At 48.8% G+C, this 20,710-nt stretch overlaps 1 protein-coding gene across 1 annotated transcript in view; it reads left to right on the top strand.

Moving 5' to 3' along the window:
• Positions 1-20,710, top strand: part of LOC142296862 (vertebrate ancient opsin-like) — a 333,662-nt gene that overhangs the window by 29,840 nt on the left and 283,112 nt on the right. Inside the window, exon 2 of the mRNA XM_075340928.1 lies at positions 14,981-15,314. Within this exon, the coding sequence (XP_075197043.1) occupies positions 14,981-15,314 (334 nt within the window). The remainder of the gene's footprint in view (positions 1-14,980; positions 15,315-20,710) is intronic.

The raw sequence follows: 20,710 nt of genomic DNA, 5'->3' as shown, positions 1-20,710 counted from the left end.
CGTTTTTAAAAGCTTTGTGCTAACAAGAAAGCCCTATTTTCCATAGACTTTGCCTGGAAATCAAATTTTGCATTAAAACGCTGCAGTTCAAAACGCTGCGGAAACGCATGAAAAAACGCAACATGCGCACATAGCCTAATTCTGGCACACTGGAACAGATCTACTGCTACATGACAACTGTTTAACTAAGCAGCAGTAGAACGGGTACTGGTATACCACATGTTCTGTGGACACATGAAACAAAAATAGACCTTTTTGGCAAAGCAAAGCAGCAGTTTGTTTACAGATGGCGCAATGAAGCTTAGGCTAGTTTCACACTTGCGTTGAACGGTATCCGTTGCATTGCGTTGTGTAACGGATGCAACGGATGTGTTGCATATAGTGGCACAACGGATGCAACGGATGCTGCAAAACAACGCAATTCGTTTTGATTTTTTTTTTTTTTTTTTTACAGTTTTACCAGCGGCAGACTATTGTGAACGATCAGCTGATCGCTCCCAGTAGCCGGCCGTCGGGTGATCAGCTGATCGCACCCTGCAGCCGGCCGCCGGGTGATCAGCTGATCGCTCCCTGCAGCCGGCCGCCGGGTGATCAGCTGATCGCTCCCAGTAGCCGGCCGCCGGGTGATCAGCTGATCGCTCCCTGCAGCCGGCCGCCGGTGATCAGCTGAGCGCTGTCACTTGCCGGCGGCCGGGCATTCTGGCGGCCAGTCGCTCAGCTGAGCGCTGTCGCTTGCCGATGGCCGGGCGCTCAGCTGAACGTTCGGCCACTGCGAGCCAAAATAAAGTTTGATTGAAAAAAAAAAAAAGAGCATGCGCAGTGAAATCCAGAGGATTCCGCTGCTCAAAATAACGTTACATGCTGCGTTCCTCCCGCTGGGCGGAAGCAACGGAGCGTCGCCCAGCGGAAGCAACGCAGGTCCTTTTGTTACAATCTGTCACCCATACAAGTCTATGGGAAACAGCGGAATCCGTTAACGGATTCCGCTGTTTTCCAAAAGGGCGGATTGTAACGGAAGGAAATAAACGCAAGTGTGAAAGTACCCTTACAAGGAAAAGAACACCCTACCAATAGTTAGGCATGGTGGGCGATCCATAATTCTTTGGGGTTGTTTTGCTGTGTCTGGTACTGGAGGCCTTGAGTATATCACAAGAATTATGAAATCAGAGAATTATCAAGAGATTGATGAGTGAAAACTCCTACCCAGTGTAACAAAACTTGGTTTGATTCCAAGATCATGGGTCCTATAGCAAGACAATGACCCAAAGCAGACATCCAAATGTACACAGGAATAGTTGAAAAAGAAAAAAGGTTTACTTTAAAATGTCCAGCAATGAGTCCAGACCTCAATCCCATTGAATATCTTTGGGGTGAGCTGAAATCTGCCATTGGGAAAAAGAAACCTGCAAACATCCAAGAGCTTGAGCAAACTGCAAAGAGAGTGTGGGAGAAAATAGCAACTGAGAAAAGCAAGAAGTTTATAGTTGACTACAAGACACATTTTCAGGCTGTTATCACTGACAAAGGGTGTGCAACCAAGTATTAATTAGGGGGGCAACCAAGTATTAATTAGGGGGCCTTCATTGCTGCGCATGCTGTTTATTCTGTTTTTTCTTTGAAATTGCAACATGTAAGTTAACAAACAACATTTTATTGTTGTATCACTTTGCACCACTAATTAAACCCTTAAGGACGAAGCAAGTTTTGTACTGAATGACTGGACCATTTATAACTCTGGAACGCTTCAGCAGATCTCGGTGATTCTGAGAATGTTTTTTCGTGACATGTTGTACTTCATGATAGTGGTAAATATAGGACAATGTTTGCTTTTATTTTTGAGAAAAACAGAAATTTGATGAAAATTTTGCAATTTTCAAACTTTTAATGTATTTGCCCTTGAACCAGAGAGTTATAGCACACAAAATAATTAATAAAAAACATTCCCCACATGTCTACTTTACATCAGCGCAATTTTTGAAACAACATTTTTTGGGGTTAGAAAGTTAGAAGGGTTCAAAGGTGATCAGCAATTTCTCATTTTTTCATCAAAATTTACAAAACCATTTTTTTTAGGAAGCACATCACATTTGAAGTGACTTTCAGAAGCCAAGGTAACAGAATATACCCAAAAGCTACACCATTCTAAAAACTGCACCCCTCAAAGTACTCAAAACCTCATCCAAGAAGTTTTTTAACCTTTAGGTGCTTCCCAGGAACTAAAGCAATGTGGAATGGAAAAAAATATATCATTTTACCTAAAAATGTTGCTCTAGACCCAATTTATTCACTTTTATAAGAAATAACACAACAAAATGGACCCCAACATTTGTTGCCCAATTTCTTTTGAGCGCACTGATACCCCACATGTGGTCAGGAACCTCTGTTTGTACAAATGGGAGGACCGAGAACAGAAGGAGCAATATTTGAATTTTGGAATACAAATTTGGCTGAAATAGATTGCGGGCACCATGTTGCATTTACAGAGCTTCTAAGGTACCTAAACAGCAAAAACCGCCCACAAATCACCGCATTCTGGAAACTAGACCCCACAAGGATTTTATCCAGGGTATAGTGAGCATTTTAAAATCACAGGTACGTCACAGAATTTGATATTAAGCCGTCCTATTGAAAACTTTCATTTTTTCATAAAAATGTTGATTTAGCACCAAATTTCTCACTTTTTCAAGAAGCAACACCAAAAACTAGACCCCATAGTTTGTTACCCACTTTCTTATGAGCCAGGGATACCCCACATGTGGTTGAAAACCTCTGTTTGGAAAAACGGGAGGGCTTGGAATGGAAGGAGCACCATTTGAATTTTGGAAAAATGTAAATAAATTGCGGACACCATGTCATATTTGCAGAGCCCCTAGGGTACCTATATAACAGAAACCCCCACAAGTGACCCCATTTTTGAAACTAGACCCCCTCAAGGATTTTATTCAGGGGTATAGTAAGCATTTTGAATCCACAGGTACTTCACAAAAATGTTGCTGTAGCAGCAAATTCCTCACGTTTAAGCTATGTGCCCACGATCCGGCGACACTACATCTAGTGCCAGCCCTCCTGCAGAGATGTGAGTGTTGTCCACAGGAGAACACAGCTGACTGTGTCAACGATCTGGGTTTGGGTCGCTGAGGACGTTAGCACTATTCTCCCAATGGAGAAAACTCTTATCTCCACAGCATACAATTGACATGCTGCGGCTCGGGAAGCCATTCTGCAGGTCAGTTTATGCTGCAGAGAAAAGAAGCACAGTGGACAGGAGATTTCTAAAAATCCTTCCACTGCGCTTGTACTACAGTGTAGCGTTTTGAACGCAGCGAAAACACTGTATCCAAAATGCTGCCCTGATCATGGGTACATAGCCTAAAAAGCTAGGATGAATGGATGGATACACAGACGGAGGTAAAACACATATATAATGTCCCACTCCTCTGCATTTTGAAATGATGCACCCTTTAATGACTTTCATGCGGCACTAAAGTGTGTGTAGGCTTGTATTTAGCAAAAAAATAAATAATTAAAAAAAACAATGTGGGGGTCCCCCCCATTTTTGATAGGCAGCTAAGGTGAAGCAGATGGCTGTAGCCTGCAGAACACAGCTATGAGCTTCACCTTGGCTGGTGATCCATTTTGGAGGGCACCCCAAACTGTTTTGTTTTTTTTTTAATTATTTATAAATAAATAATTAAAAAAAAAAAAAAAACACAAAATGTGAGATCCCCAAATTGAATCAGGAGCCAAGGTGAAGCGGACAGCTGGGGTCTGATATTCTCAGGGTGGATATCAAAGTGTAGACTGGAGGAAAAACGGGTTTAAAAACCGCGCTAGGAAACCACGAGCAAGGATGTAAATGAATATTTTTCTTTTATTTAGATAATTCCAACGCGTTTCGGAGACCCATCTGTCTCCGGGTAAGACCCTATTGCGCCTTTTCTCTCCTACTACAGCTATTCTCAGGGTGGGAAGGGCCATAATTATTTTGGCCTTCCCAGCCTAAAAATAGCCGGCCACAGCAGCCCCAGAAGTGGCGCCTCTATTAGATGCGCTAATCCTGGCACTTTGCCCCAGCTCATTCTGTTTCCCTGGTGTAGTAGCAAAAGGGGTAATATATAGGGTTGATACCAGCTGTATAATGTCACCTGGTATCAAGCCCTGGGGTTTGTGATGTCACGGTGTCTATCAGATAGCCAACATCACTAACCCAGTCAGTAATAAAAAAATAAAAAAAAAAAAGACAAAATGAAATTTAGTTGAAAAAAAACTCCCCAACACATTCCCCCTTTCACTAATTTATTTTAGAAAACAATCCAGTATGCCGTAATCCGTTTTGGAGGTCCCAAGACGGCTCTGTACCTTCCAGAATATGGGTGGCACGCGCAGAGAAAGTATCCACCATTTTCTGGAATAACAGGCACTCCATGTGAGGAGTGTGGGTGACAATACTGCATTCACACTGCCCCGGTCCAACCGAGGGCAGAGTGACCTGAAGTAACCTCATTCCAGAATAAGGGGGGCACGCTCAGAGATCACTTCCCCTATTTTTTGTAAGAGCAGGCCCTTCATGTGAGAATACAGCACTCACACTCCCACACTCCCCGGGTCCACTGCACGGGACTGTGAGTGCAGTACGTTCCATGTCACTGAGTGCAGAGCAGGCTGAGAGCCACTCTGCGAATGTGCCCAGCATTTCTTCTGACTACAAGGAGAAGGAAGGGTGGCGGGAGATCGACACTGTAAGAGGTACAGACGGGACCGGAGATTGACAGTGGGTGACCTGGTTGGACGGGGGACGACTTTCCTGCCTCATCTGACATGTCCAGGGACCTGGCACATGTCAGATGAGGCAGGAATCAAAGAAGGAGGACATGCGCAACATGTTCAGCGTCCATTTTGGGCGATCGTGAGGGCAAGAGGAGTTGTTCGGGGGTGGGGGGGCACTCTGCCTCATCAGGGGACCAGGGGACCAGATTTATCTCCCATTTAACATGTTTGATCATGCTACGTGGAAGAGAAATCATTTTTTTACCGGCACTTCCATTTTTAGCAACGTGATCACGATTCTCCAGTGCGTACCGGTGATCACGTGACCGGGGACCTGAAAAAATGGCCTGAATTGTGATCTCCAGGGTCTCAGCTACCCCCGGTAGCTAAAACCCCAGAGATTTTCCAACACTGGGGGTGCTATTTACTTTTTTCTTCCTGCCGTTTTAGGCCTGCGACACACATCCGTGCCGCCGGCACGTGTTTGTCATTTTTTACACGTACCGGCGGCACGGAGACACGTTAAGCAATGCTACCCTATTGTAGCTGGCACACACACGTAAAACCACACGGAACGTGTGTCCGTGTGAGTTTGTACGTGTGTGCGTTTTTCAAAGCGCTGACATGTCAGTGTTTTCTCCCGCAGCACGGGTGTCACACGGCCCGCACCCGTACCACACGGGTGTAGTGTGGATGCGGTCCCGTGTGACACGCGCCGGAGAAAACACACGTGTCAGTGAAAATAAAAAAAACCATTTACTCACCTTCTCCAGCCCTCCAGTCTCTGCCGCTGCTGCCTCTTGCTGCCGACCGCCGCTCATTAATCTCATAGAATATTCACTTCACTGCCTGGCAGCAGCAGCAGCGGGGAGACGGGAGGGCTGGAAACTGAGGATCAGCACCACAGACAGCAGCGCGGACAGCAGGAAGGACCAGGTGAGTATGTTAATTACCGGTTCTACGTGTGCTATCGCGGATAGCACACGTAGAACACACGTGGCCAGCACGTACCAGAGACACGTACTTACCTGCACGCAACACGCAGGGGAAATACGTGTCTCTCGGCATGTGTGTGAATTTCACGTGAGTGTGGCAGAGGCCTTAAAACGTAAGGCTGTCGTAAAGAGGTTAAAAATCCTGAGGATATAACTTTGGTACATTATTTATTTCTGAAGATATTGTGCAGTCTATGAAAAAATTAAGGGGTGCCAATAATGGTGAGCAGTACTGTATGCACAGAATCTACGTGTGCAGCTGTAACATAAAAGCTAGAAATTATTAAGCCTTATTTAGTTCTGTAATGCCTGTCCTGGCTTCTATACAGTTCAGCGTTCCTGATAAGTGTTAGATCTAGGTTATTTCATAGAACTTGCTGACTCCATGTACTGTATTGCACAATCTCATCAAATAACTCCTGTGACATTGATTTATAGGATGTTTTCATATCTCTATATTGCCTTTCGTGTGAGTCATAATTTTACTGTCACCACTTTAACAACCGGCACTAGAGATCCCTGTAATTTAGAAGTCCCTGTCACATCTTTGGCTACTTTTTTTGTTTTGCTTCCTATCCCTATTTATATAAAATTTCTTCTCGGACAATATGGTTTCCAGAAATGTGGACTATTAAAGGGAAATTCCAAGTCATTAGACACACAGCAAAGGAATACCCCTTAGGCTAAGTTCAAATAAGCATATAAATTAGTGATGGGCAAGCATACTCAGCACTGCTAAGTAGTCGATCAAACATCAGGGTGCTCGAGACGCTCGATACTAGATTGAGTAGCCTGTTACTCATACGCCATGCTTGATTCCCCACCCACCATTTTTTCCTGGCTTTTTTCAGCCACTAAACATGCGGGGATTGCCTACCAATCATAGTAATGCCACAGCCATGAGGGCTACTGGCATTACTGTGATTAGCTAGCCGCATAGCATCATTGGGTCTATATAAGACCTAGTGATGCCATGCTTGTTGCACTATATACGGAAATAGTGTAGGGACAGTTTCTCCTGGATAAGGAGAGTGTATTTTATAGCATGACAGTACATGCTGGTGCAACATTTAAACAGTCCTTTTCAGGGCTAATTGAAATACAATAAATTCTTTAGTAATACTGCTCTTAAGGCCCCTTTACACATTGAGACTTTCTAGCGATCCCACCAGCGGTCTCGACCTGGCCGGGATCACTGGAAAGTCTCTAACAGTCGCTGGTGAGCTGTCAAACAGGCAGATCTGGCCAACGACGCAGCAATGATATGGACCTGCAGAACGACCTCGGTGGAAAGGGAACGCTAGCACGCCTATGGGCTGGGTCACTAACGATGTCATTGTAATGGTCTCAAACACACCGATACATGCTGCGCAGCGGGAAACAAAGGACCAAAGAATGGTCCTGAATGACTTGTAGTGATCAGCGACCTCACAGTGGGGGCCAGGTCGCTGATGCATGTCCCACACTGCAATGTCGCTGGGGAGGTCGCTATTACATCACAAAACTGGTGACGTTACAGCGATATCGCTAGCGATGTTGCAGTGTGTAAAGGGGCCTTTAGTCTGCAAATAGTGTAGGGTGAGCTTCTGGAGAAGGGATATTGTATTAGAATCCTGTAGCTAGGGATTCTAGACCTTGATACTTAAAAAATATATTCTATTCTCTAATAATACCCCTCTTAATATACAATTTGTGCAGGGTGAGCTTTTGGAGTAGAGAAAGTGCATTAGAGGCCTGTAGGCAGGGATTCTAGGGCTTACAGACCTTGCTGCTGCTACTATGTAAAACATCTGCTCTATTCTCTAATATTGCTCTTAGTCTTCAATTATTGTAGGATGAGCTTCCGAGTGGTGATATTTAAGCCATTTAGGCATGGTTCATTGTATTACTGTCCTTGGTGTTGCCTTGTACAACCAACAGTCCTTTTCAGGGCTAATTTAAATACTTGTTATTCCTAATAATACCACTCTTAGGGTAAGAACGCACTTTGCTTTTTACCTGCTTTTCACCTGCTTTTTCAACTGCAGCGTTTAATGCCAAAATGGATCTGTTCTGCTTTTCAAGCAAGGTCTATGGGAATTTGGTTTTCTAAACCGCACTATGCAGTTCAAACTGCAGCCTTTTTGTTGCAGAACTTTGGTCAAAAACTCAGCTTTGCAGTGCAAAGCCCAAATGGCAAAAACAATTGACATGTTATAGATCTGGCTGCTGCTACTTAAAAAAAAAATCTATTCTGTTCTCTAATAATACCCCTCTTAGGGGCACTTTGCACACAACAACATCGCAAGCCGATGCTTGCGATGCCGAGCACGATAGTCCCCGCCCCCGTCGCAGCAGCGATATCTTGTGATAGCAGCCGTAGCGATCATTATCGCTACGGCAGCTTCACATGGACTCACCTGCCTTGCGACGTCGATCTGGCCGGCGACCCACCTCCTTATTAAGGGGGCGGGTTGTGCGGCGTCATAGCGACGTCACACGGCAGGTGGCCAATAGAAGCGGAGGGGCGGAGATGAGCGGGATGTAAACATCCCGCCCACCTCTGTCCTTCTGTATAGCCGGCGTGAGCTGCAGGACGCAGGTATGAGATGTTCCTCGCTCCTGCGGCTTCACACACAGCGATGTGTGCTGCTGCAGGAACGAGGAACAACATCGTACCTGTCGCAGTCGCGTAATTATGGAATTCCCAGACACTATACCGATGATATGATTACGACGATTTTGCGCTCATTAATCGTATCATCTAGGATTTACACACTACGATGTCGAGTGCGACGCCGGAAGTGCATCACTTTCGACATGACCCCTCTGACATCGCACCTGCGATGTCGTACTGTGCAAAGTGCCCCTTAATCTGCAATTAGTGCAGAGTGAGCTTCTGGAGTAGAGATAGTGCATTAGAAGTCTGTAGGCAGGGATTATAGGCTTACAGACCTTGCTGCTGCTCTGTAAAACATCTGTTCTATTCTCTAATAATATTGCTTTTAGTCTTCAATTAGTGTAGGATGAGCTTCTAAGTAGGGATAGTATTTAAGGCAATTAGGCAGGATTCATTGCATTACAGTCCTTGGTGCTGCCTCGTACATTTTCAGGGCTAATTTAAATACTTGTTATTCTCTAATAATACCACTCTTAGGGCTCATGTGCACGTAACTGCTGAATATTCTGCAGCGATTTGACAGCACATGTGCACTTCAAATCGCTGCAGACACACTGCATAATGGATGCAGTATTTTTGTTAAAAAAGCCGATTTCATGCGCTCGGGATGCTGCCCCCACCATAGACAGAGTGGGCAATGTATCCAAAGCACACGGAATAAGTGACATGCTGCTTTTATGAACGCACGGATTTGGGTCAAAGTTTTAGCACCCAAATCGCTGCGTTCATAAAAGCAACGTGCGCACGTCTCATGCACAATCTTCATAGATTGTGCAGGGGTTGCAGGACGCATGAATTTACGTTGCAGTGGTATACGCAGCGTAAATGCATGTAATTACGCAACGTGCATATGAGCACTCAGTCTTCAATTGGTGTGGGGTGAGCTTCTTAGTAAGGAAAGTGTATGAAAGGCATTTAGGCAGGGATTCTAGCCTTACAGACCTTGCTGCTGCTGATACCCAAAAATCGATTCTATTCGCTAATAGTAACATTGTTAGCTGTGTACATAGTTTAAAATGCACAAGGTATGCGATAAGGGACATTAAAGTGAATGTCCGACTGATCTTGGTGCACTCAAAGGCTGTGTCCATGAACCAAGGCAAATTGTTTCTGCTATGGGTGCACTGCAAATACGCTCATCCATTAGACCTAGCTTCCTGTCCCACTTTGTACTGGGGTGTGGGACAGCACTGTTGAAGCCAGGACAGTGCGAACAGTTTGTTTGTTGGATGACAGATCTTTCATTCTGTTTCTCAGCATCACTTTGTCTTCCACAAGGTTCAGCATCACTAGCTAAGGGACTGGACTTCATAATACTCACCCTGATCCACCTTCCTACTACAATGGTGAGTCTAAGGGTACTTTCACACTTACGTTCAGCGGAGTCCGTCACTATGGAGAATAGCGCAGTCCGTTAACGCACTGCGCTATTCTCCATAGACTTGTATGGATGACGCACTGTAACGCAAGTGTCAGCGTTGCATCCGCCGGACGACGCAGTGTCGTTATTTTGACGCTGCGTCGGGCGGAAGGAACGCAGCATGTAACGTTTTTTTTAGCAGCGGAATCCTTTGGATTTCACTGCACATGCTCTCTCTGGCTCCCTCCACCCGTAACCAGGGTACACATCGGGTAACCAAGGAACCCTGGTTACGTGTGCCGGGAGCCCGACACTTCCCCGCTCGGCTCCGCCCCCTCCTGCACTCCATATGTATACACACACACACACACAATCGCGCACACACACACAATCGCGCACACACACACACACACACACACACACACTCTCTCTCACTCACCTGTCCCCCAGCGATGCAGTCCCCGCGGCACTGACATCCTCAGCCATGGCCCCGCTTGGCTCCACCCACTTCGTACTCTGCCCCCCGCACACATTGTCGGCGACCGAACGATCAGCTGATCACCCGGCGGCCGGCTACTGTGAGTGATCGGCTGATCACCCGGCAGCCAGCTACTGTGAGTGATCAGCTGATCACCCGGCGGCCGGCTACTGTGAGTGATCGGCTGATCACCCGGCGGTCGACTACTGTTAGCGATCAGCTGATCGTTCACAATAGTCTGCCGACGGTAAAACTGTAAAAAACCCAAAACGGATTGTGTTGTTTTGCAGCATCCGTTGCATCCGTTGTGCCACTATATGCAGCACATCCGTTGCATCTGTCACACAACGCAATGCAATGGATACCGTTCAACGCAAGTGTGAAAGTAGCCTAAGGGCCATTTCAGATCAGCGTTTTTCTGCCGCACTCCCAGAGCCGGCACAAGGGCAGTACAGTACAATACAGTTCACTGGCAACCTCCGGGCACATGCGGTCATGTGACCGGACCTTGTAACAGCATGTGACCGGGGCTTGCCGCACTGTCTGTGAACTGTAATGTACTGTACTGCCCTCATACCTCCCAACTTTTAAAGAAGGAAAAGAGGGACAAATTTTTAGGCCACGCCCCCTAACCACACCCATTTCACAGTCACGCCCATATCCACTCCCCATCCACACCCATTCAGCACAAACACGCAGGCAGCCGGCGGGCCTCCAGCACGGACACGCAGGCAGCCAGCGGGCCTCCAGCACGGACACGCAGGCAGCCGGCGGGCCTCCAGCACGGACACGCAGGCAGCCGGCGGGCCTCCAGCACGGACACGCAGGCAGCCACAGTGAGGCGGCCGGTCGCCTTCACAGACAGGCGGCGGGCCGCCCGCACAGAGAGGCGGCCAGCCGCCCGCAGAGAGAAGCGGCCGGCCGCCCGCACAATGAGGCGGCGGGCCGCCCGCACAGACAGGCGGCAGGGGGGCGCCCGCACAGACAGGCGGCAGGGGGGCGCCCGCACAGACAGGCGGCAGGGGGGCGCCCGCACAGACAGGCGGCAGGGGGGCGCCCGCACAGACAGGCGGCAGGGGGGCGCCCGCACAGACAGGCGGCAGGGGGGCGCCCGCACAGACAGGCGGCAGGGGGGCGCCCGCACAGACAGGCGGCAGGGGGGCGCCCGCACAGACAGGCGGCGGGGGGCGCCCGCACAGACAGGTGGCGGGCCGACCGCACAGACAGGCGGCAGGGGGGCGCCCGCACAGACAGGCGGCGGGGGGCGCCCGCACAGACAGGTGGCGGGCCGACCGCACAGACAGGCGGCCGGCCGACCGCACAGACAGGCTCCGGCCGGGGGTGAGGGGGGAGGGAGGGAAATCAGCGCTGGGGAGATTAGTTTACTGTACCAGCAGCAGCACAGGCAGCGCTCCTCTCTATGCCACGTCTACTAGGATGGTAGGAGGGAAAAGCAGGGAGGCGGAGAGAGAGTGGGTGGGCGGAGCCCGGGAGCCGGCCGTCCCGCCCGTGGCAACGAGACAAACAACGTAAAGCGTGAAAGTCCCGCTGTATCCGGGACGGTTGGGAGGTATGCAGCATGTTAGAATGTGTACATAAGATCCCGCTGGTGGTGGCCGCAGCTTATAGGCCCCAAATCTGGTGACAGGTTCCCTTTAAAGTGAACCTGTCAGGTGCAATATGCACTCAGAGCCAGGAGCAGTTCTGGGTGTATATTGCTAATCCCTGCCTAACCGTCCCTGTATACACTAGCATAGATAAAGAGATCAAGAACAAATATTTTTAAAGATCTTATATCTTATGCTAATGAGCGCGGGGACTAGTCACAAGGGCGTTACTTCACTTGGCTAGTCGGCTCGCATAGCATGTTAGCATGTTATTACGCCCCTGTGTGAGTACTAACACGCTATATGAGCCGACTAGCCAAGTGAAGTAACGCCCTTGGGACTAGTCCCCGCGCTAATTAGCATAAGATATAAGCTCTTTAAAAATACTTTTTCTATAGATGCCTTTATCTATGCTAGTGTATACAGGGACGGTTAGGGAGGGATTAGCAATATACACCCAGAACTGCTCCTGGCTCTGAGTGCAGATTGCACCTGATAGGTTCCCTTTAAAGGGAAACTGTCAGCAGAAATTTAGCAAAAAAAATAAAAGATTCCCCTCTGCAGCTCCTGGGCTGCATTCTGGAAAGGTTCCTGTTGCTATTGTGCCACCTTTGAGACCTAAAATAATACTTTATGAAGTCTTACCTTTTTGTATGCAAATCTGTTTTTATGGTCACGGGGGCGGGCTGCCTGGCGTCCGTTATTCCCCCTCCTGCCGTTGTACGCCGTCCCCCATTGCTCATTTCCATACATGAGGACGCCTTCCTCATGTAACTGTCCTCCTGAAGTTTTGTGCATGCCCAGTGCCACTCTCGCGGGAGTAAGCACTGTGCAAAGTGTGAACGCTTTTGAGGTGATTGCGCAGGCGCGAGATTATGGGCGGCGCTGTGATTGTCATCAGCAGCGTCATCCAAGTACCCGCCCATAATCTCGTGCCCGCGCTTCTCACTCTGCCTCCACCGTTATGCGCAAGCACTGGCCATATGAACCACGTTACCTATTACCATGGGCGCGAGATTATGGGCGGCGCTGTGATTGTCATCAGCAGCGTCATCCAAGTACCCGCCCATAATCTCGTGCCCGCGCTTCTCACTCTGCCTCCACCGTTATGCGCAAGCACTGGCCATATGAACCACGTTACCTATTACCATGGGCGCGAGATTATGGGCGGCGCTGTGATTGTCATCAGCAAAGTCATCCAAGTACCCGCCCATAATCTCGTGCAAGCAGTAATAGGTAACATGGTTCATATGGCCAGCACTTGCGCATAACGGTGGAGTCAGAGGGAAAAGTGCGGGCACGAGATTATGGGCGGGTACTTGGTTAACGCTGCTGATGACAATCACAGCGCCGCCCATAATCTCGTGCCTGCGCAATCACCTGAAAAAGCGTTCACATGCGCAAAACTTCGGGAGGACAGTTACATGAGGAAGGCGTCCTTGTGTATGTAAATGAGCAATGGGGGACTGCGTAAAGCGGCAGGAGGGGGAATAACGGACGCCAGACAGCCCGCCCCCGTGACCATAAAAACACATTTGCATACAAAAAGGTAAGACTTCATAAAGTATTTTTGTAGGTCTCAAAGGGGGCACAATAACAACAGGAACCTTTCTAGAAGCAGCCCAGGAGCTGCAGAGGGGAATCTTTTATTTTTATTGTGAAATTTCTGCTGACATGTTCCCTTTAACTGGTAGGGGAGCCAGGATAAAGCAGAGCTGAAGCTGTTGGGAAGCTAGGACCCAGCAGCTCTGCTCCACAGGCAGGAGACCACTGATCGGTAAGCTAATAGAAGCCTGCAGATGTAACTCTGCATAGGTTATTGTCACTGCTATCTGCAGGAGATAAGTGCTGATTGCACGGTCTCCTCAGCGTCCTGACTCCCCGTGTGTCTGCAGCAGTGAGAAGCCGCACACGGGGAATCAGAGAGAACAGCTGCAGACAAACGCAGGCTCCGGGACTGGGGGGGTCGGCTCTGGTGCAGGGGGGGGGGCTCTGCTGCAGGGGGTGATTCATACCTCAGCAGCAGTCACAGGAGTAGGTGCGCGCTCGGCTCTGTAATGAATAGTAGAAGGGAGAAACAGCGAGGCGGGGCTACAGTGGGTGGGTGGAGCCCGGGACAAACAGCCTCACGGGCGGGACCCGGGATCAAAGGCTCAGAAGAGGGACTGTCCCGCTGTATCCGGGACGGTTGGGAGGTATGACTGCCCTTGTGCCGGATCTGGGAGTGCGGCAGAAAAACGCTGATATGAAACCAGCGTTAGGAGACAAGTGACCCCACACTTGGACACTCCAACGAGCTTTTTACATTTCTTCTGGCATCTCACCATGCACATTTCAGGAGGCACATGAAAAGATTGTGTGCGGTGATGTTGAATTTAGCCTTACTATTGTGTTATTTACCGTAATATTGTTTCACTGATTTTTCTGTGTGCTTGGTAAATTTACAATTATATTTGTTGTTTTATTTAATGTATATACTATTGTCCATTATATACTGTTTATGCCTTTTGGTATTGGCTTTTCATTGATTGAATTTCCATCGCAAAGCTGTTAGTATCAAGTATAAAGTTGTTGTCTCATTTAAAAAAAAATCCCAATGCCTTGGCACACTTTGGTATAAAAAAATCTCAAACTTTTCTTAGCCTCCCAGAGTCCAGCACTGAGTCTTTTATGCTGACTTTTGGGTCTGTTATTGGCTTTTGCACTGATTGATGGGGTGTGACACTGAGTATATCTGCTGATTAGCTGAACATAGCCGCTTCATCAAAACTATAGTACTTGTGGCCGTGTTCTGCAGATCCAGCCCCTATTCATTTGAAAAGAAGGTGGATCTACACTAGCCAGCTGCATCCACTATAGAAATGATGGAGCTGCTATGTTTTGGCAGCATCTGACAACTTCTGGCCTCCGCCGGTGGCGGTAACAGCTAATCAATGGGGATTCCAGGTGTCACACCACCACCAGATATTGATAGACTGTGAATAGGATAGATCATCAATAAAAAAGTAATGGCCAAACCCTTTTAATAATGGGTTTTATGCTCTTATGCTTTCTATAATGTATTATACTTGCTTATTCTATAATAACTACTCCTCTGCCTCTTTCGCCCTGTAGGGACTGTATCTTTGGTGTCTCTGGCCGTGTTGTCTTATGAGCGGTACAGCACAATGCTTAGGAGCACAGAAGCAGATGCAACCAACTACAGGAAAGCTTGGCTGGGAATCCTGGTGTCCTGGTCCTACTCACTGTTTTGGACTTTGCCTCCACTTTTTGGGTGGAGCAGCTATGGACCAGAAGGGCCAGGTACTACTTGTTCAGTGAACTGGCACTCACGTGATGCCACAAACACATCTTACATTGTGTGCCTTTTTATTTTTTGCCTGGCTCTGCCTTTCTTCATGATTGTGTACTGCTATGGAAGACTACTGGTTGCCATCAAACAGGTAAGGTGAATTTTGGCTCAAAATGTGGTTAGATTGTTGACTTTCTTCTTGCCAAAACTTAGGCGGCTTTCCTTTGGTTCACTATCTTGAGTCAGGTCATTCTGCCTACTAGACTTTTTATACTCCCCTTATGAAGCCTTGTGTAGGACATAACCATCCTACTCTATGAAAAAGTGCAAATGTGACGCCCTGGAAAAACTAGGTAGTCACACAGTTTAGGCCCCCGCACAACACCTCTCCCACACAGGGTTAAAGCAGCTGACCTGAAATCCTAGTCACCCCCTCAGGGAAGGACAGTCAGACCAGTGGGCGGGACCAGGTGGATGTAGAACACCCACCTAGGGGTCTGGAGAACCCGGGCGCGGGAAAACAGTCAGTTAAGTTGGAGTCGAAGCCGAGTTTAAGTTGAGTGAAGGTGGAGCTGAGGCAGTCAAGGTCTGAAGTTCAAGCTGACAGGCGTCAGGATTGGAGCCCCGGCGTGCTGGCTAGGTGGAAGATGGTGATCAGTGGCAGGAGGAGACGGGAAGACGGCTGCCGGAGATCCGAGGTGGACCGGGGCAGTGTTGTAGCCCGCCAGTACCGGCACCGGAGAACCGACCCGGAAGCCGTACACAAAGGAGGTACTTGGACCCTGAAGCCAGGACCGGCACCAACGGCCTAGCTAATTAACTAACTGAGGGCACGATTATAGGTCCTGTCCCAACCTAAGTCCCGAAAAGTAGACAACCACACACAGAGAGGGATAGGGCATCCGCCAGGGCCCAGTAGATCCCACAGGTCAGCGTCAGATGGGGACGGCTCCCAACTAGAGTTGAGCGCGGTTCGTGGTTCGTGGTTCTCCAGTTCTAGGCTCGAGTGATTTTGGGGCATGTTCTAGATCGAACTAGAACTCGAGCTTTTTTGCAAAAGCTCGATAGTTCTAGAAACGTTCGAGAACGGTTCTAGCAGCAAAAAACCAGCTAAATCCTAGCTTGGTTTCTGCTGTAATAGTGTAAGTCACTCTGTGAATCACACTATTATGACATTTCAGTGTATACTGTGCGGGAACAGCGCCTTCAGATCACTGCTGTTTGTATAATGGCGATCGCCATTTTTTTTTTTTTTTCTTGTCTTCCTTCCCTAAGCGCGCGCGTCTTGTGGGGCGGGCCAGCATGTCAGCCAATCCCAGACACACACACAGCTAAGTGGACTTTTAGCCAGAGAAGCAACGGCATGTGTGATAGGATGTCCATGTCACATGTCCCTGCATTATAAAAACGGACATTTTCCTCCAGGACGCCATTATCTCTTCTGCGTCTTTGGTGTCAGACATCACTGTCGCAGCTCCGTCCTCCTGAGTCCTATCGCCGATACAGCTGTATGCGCTGCATACACAGCGCTGGACAGCATAGGGATAGCACTTTCTAGCAGTCCTTTTAAGGGCTCAAACCGGCAGGGTCAGAGTTAAGGTGACAGGTCCTGAAAACAGCGCCAGCGTCTGTGTAGCCAAGGTAAGGGATTTCCTCCCTGCATTTCCCTATTAGGAGGGATAGAAAGGCAGGCTTCCATTCCTCTACCCAGAGCCCCAAAATCCTGGCACTGTACCCTCGTGTCCTCTGCATACTCCAACTCATTATAACTAAGCCATTATACTAGCAAACACTCAGTGTACCTAGTGGCATCCTATACGTGGCTATTGGACTTTGCTATAGTCCCACTAGTGCAAAGACATTTGCAGAGCGCGTCTGCCTGCATGCACACTCCAACTCATGATAACTAAGCCATTATACTAGCAAACACTCAGTGTACCTAGTGGCATCCTATACGTGGCTATTGGACTTTGCTATAGTCCCACTAGTGCAAAGACATTTGCAGAGCGCGTCTGCCTGCATTGCACACTCCAACTCATGATAACTAAGCCATTATACTAGCAAACACTCAGTGTACCTAGTGGCATCCTATACGTGGCTATTGGACTTTGCTATAGTCCCACTAGTGCAAAGACATTTGCAGAGCGCGTCTGCCTGCATTGCACACTCCAACTCATTATAACTAAGCCATTATACTAGCAAACACTCAGTGTACCTAGTGGCATCCTATACGTGGCTATTGGACTTTGCTATAGTCACACTAGTGCAAAGACATTTGCAGAGCGCGTCTGCCTGCATTGCACACTCCAACTCATTATAACTAAGCCATTATACTAGCAAACACTCAGTGTACCTAGTGGCATCCTATACGTGGCTATTGGACTTTGCTATAGTCCCACTAGTGCAAAGACATTTGCAGAGCGCGTCTGCCTGCATTGCACACTCCAACTCATTATAACTAAGCCATTATACTAGTGTGTCGCCCTGGGCAAGCCAGGGGACACGGGTCACAACACCACCACACCCCACACTCCAGGTAGGCACATCACAGCTAACCACAAATCCTTGTTGCCTTCCTCCAAGAGTCTGATGATGCACACCAGGGGGTGGGCCAGGCGGTTGGCTCCGCCCACCGAGGAACTCACCACTCTGGAGGCAGGAAGTAACCAGGCAGATAGCCCAGGCAGGGCAAGTGTGAGGAGTTAAGGAGTAGTCTAGACAGGGCAAAAGTAAACAACTAAGTGAAAGTGAAGGAAGGAAAGTAGTAAAGGAGGAAAAGCAAGCAAAGTAACAGAAGAGAAAGACAGCCTGAAGGGTCCAGCTTTGTGAGGGCCAGAACAGCAAGGTCAGCAACGGCGGTGACTGTCTGGAGGGGGACCGTTTGGAAGTTCCTGGAAGGACCCCGTTGGCTGTGTGCCCGGTGGTCTGGAGCAGTGTTCCGAAGGACAGTCAGCACCAGGGCAGGGGCCTCTCGGACCCCGGCAAGGCTAGGAGTCGCCAGATTTGCCAAATCCGTCAGTGACGGGGACGCAGATCCCCCAACAACCAAGTCCCGATTGAAGGCAACAGCCCAACCCGTATTGGAGAGACACCGCCACCGCCACGGCACAAGTTTCTCAGGGCCAGCGCCTGCGGGCAAAGTGTAGAGCTCCTCCGGCCCAGATTGCAGTCGGGGAGCGGGTAACCGGAGGGAATCCACCGCTACCATCAGTCAACATAGGTGCAAGGAAGAGAGACATCACCATCACCTACCGGGAGTGCAGGTGCAGCCGTCTGTGGGACCGTCCTACCAGCCGTTGGTTTACCGTACAAACTGTGTCCGTGTGTCAGGCTGAGTGAGTACCATAGTGCCGCAAGGCACAGCGCTGCCCCCGCGTCCCTGCGCCCTCCAGGCCCTACACTTCACATCTCATCACCGGGCCCCGGGATCACCAACCCCTACCCACGGAGGGGCAACACAACACCTGGCTGCTCCGCATCACCATCCCCGGGACCCCCACACTGAGCAGCGGTGGTGCAATCACCACAACCGTGGGTGGCGTCACGAACTATAACAATCCCCACACCCAACCACAAAACCCCCCTTTCACTCACGGGCGAGGAGTGTCGCTCGAGAAACCCCGGGATCTGGCCCACAGCTCGAGCCACCAGGAGCAGCTGTCGGACCCGAGCAGAAGGGGTGAGCGCGGTGTGCTGACACCCTCCTCCCCGCCCGCGACACTAGCAAACACTCAGTGTACCTAGTGGCATCCTATCTGTGGCTATTGGACTTTGCTATAGTCACACTAGTGCAAAGACATTTGCAGAGCGCGTCTGCCTGCATTGCACACTCCAACTCATTATAACTAAGCCATTATACTAGCAAACACTCAGTGTACCTAGTGGCATCCTATACGTGGCTATTGGACTTTGCTATAGTCCCACTAGTGCAAAGACATTTGCAGAGCGCGTCTGCCTGCATTGCACACTCCAACTCATTATAACTAAGCCATTATACTAGCAAACACTCAGTGTACCTAGTGGCATCCTATCTGTGGCTATTGGACTTTGCTATAGTCCCACTAGTGCAAAGACATTTGCAGAGCGCGTCTGCCTGCATTGCACACTCCAACTCATTATAACTAAGCCATTATACTAGCAAACACTCAGTGTACCTAGTGGCATCCTATACGTGGCTATTGGACTTTGCTATAGTCCCACTAGTGCAAAGACATTTGCAGAGCGCGTCTGCCTGCATTGCACACTCCAACTCATTATAACTAAGCCATTATACTAGCAATTTTTGCTGCCAGTTTAAGGGCCGTAGTTGCATTGTCAGGGATATTTATTCTTTATTATTCTGCTGTTAATAAAGCTAGACCACCACTGCAATCTTCACCACCTCTCAATTTTTACTACCACATTTTCAGTCCACAATCTTGTCGCAATCAACATGAGTGGCAAAATGACAGATGCTGGTGGAAAGGGGAAGAGGCGTGGTGGAAAAGGCAAAAAAGGTTTTGTCTGTGGGGAAGGTGGCAAAGCTCCATTATCATCTGCTGAAGATAGACCATCTACCAGCAAAAGTAAGATGTCTACTACTTACCGTGGACAATCCGATGTGCTCCCTTTTTTACGGACACGAACAACAGGAAGAAAGGTAGATGATGGGCAAAAAAGGAAAATGCTTGAATGGATCTCAAGTGGTCCAACAAGTGCCCTCTCAGCCACTTCAAGTACCGCATCCAAAAAACACCAGTCCTCTGAGTTGTCATCCCAATCAAACTTGCTTTCTCCCAGCTCTGAAGTCTCCATCAGCCCTGCACAGTATGGTGGAACTGAGATGGCTGAGTCTGCAGAGCTGTTCAGTCACACTATAGCCTGGGAATCAGAGGTCTGCTCCCAAGCTACAGTGAGTACAGAACAGGAAATGGTCTGCAGTGATGCCCAGAACCTTTGTGAGTCTGATTCAGGCCGTGAGGACCAAGTTTCTGAGCATAATGTTGACCCTTTGTCACAAACTGTAACACCTGTGGTTATAGACAATGAGGAACATACTGATGAAGATGAGACGCAGATACCCGATTGGGATGACAACTTAAATATTCGGTCAGGGCAAGAAGAGGCTCGGTCTGAGGGGGAGGGGAGTGCAAACACAACAATTGATGATGAAGTTCTAGATCCCACCTACTGTCAACCCCCAGTCAGGCACTCGAGGAGGTCAACAGAGGCGGTGGAGGAGGATGCAACCGACGACGAAGTTACCTTGCGCCTTCCTGGACAGAGTCGGAGCACTGGTAGCACGTCTACAACTGCATCCTCAGCCACCACTCTGCCTATGAGCATTATTCGGGGTGGATCAACAGGTCGCATGGCCTCTAAGCCTTGCCTAGCCTGGTCCTTTTTTGACATAGAAAAAGATCGCCCAAATTATGTGATCTGTAAACTTTGTCATGGTTCTCTTAGTAGAGGTCAAAACCTCAGCAGTTTGACAACTTCTTCCATGAATCGTCACATGAATAAATATCATAGGTCCCCGTGGGAAGCTCACTGTGCTGCAATGCGGCCTAGCA

This window comes from Anomaloglossus baeobatrachus, chromosome 3 (genome assembly GCF_048569485.1).
Source record: "Anomaloglossus baeobatrachus isolate aAnoBae1 chromosome 3, aAnoBae1.hap1, whole genome shotgun sequence".
NCBI lineage: Eukaryota > Metazoa > Chordata > Amphibia > Anura > Aromobatidae > Anomaloglossus > Anomaloglossus baeobatrachus.
Note: the sequence above shows the minus strand (reverse complement) of the source record. Positions and strands in the feature narration are given on the sequence as shown.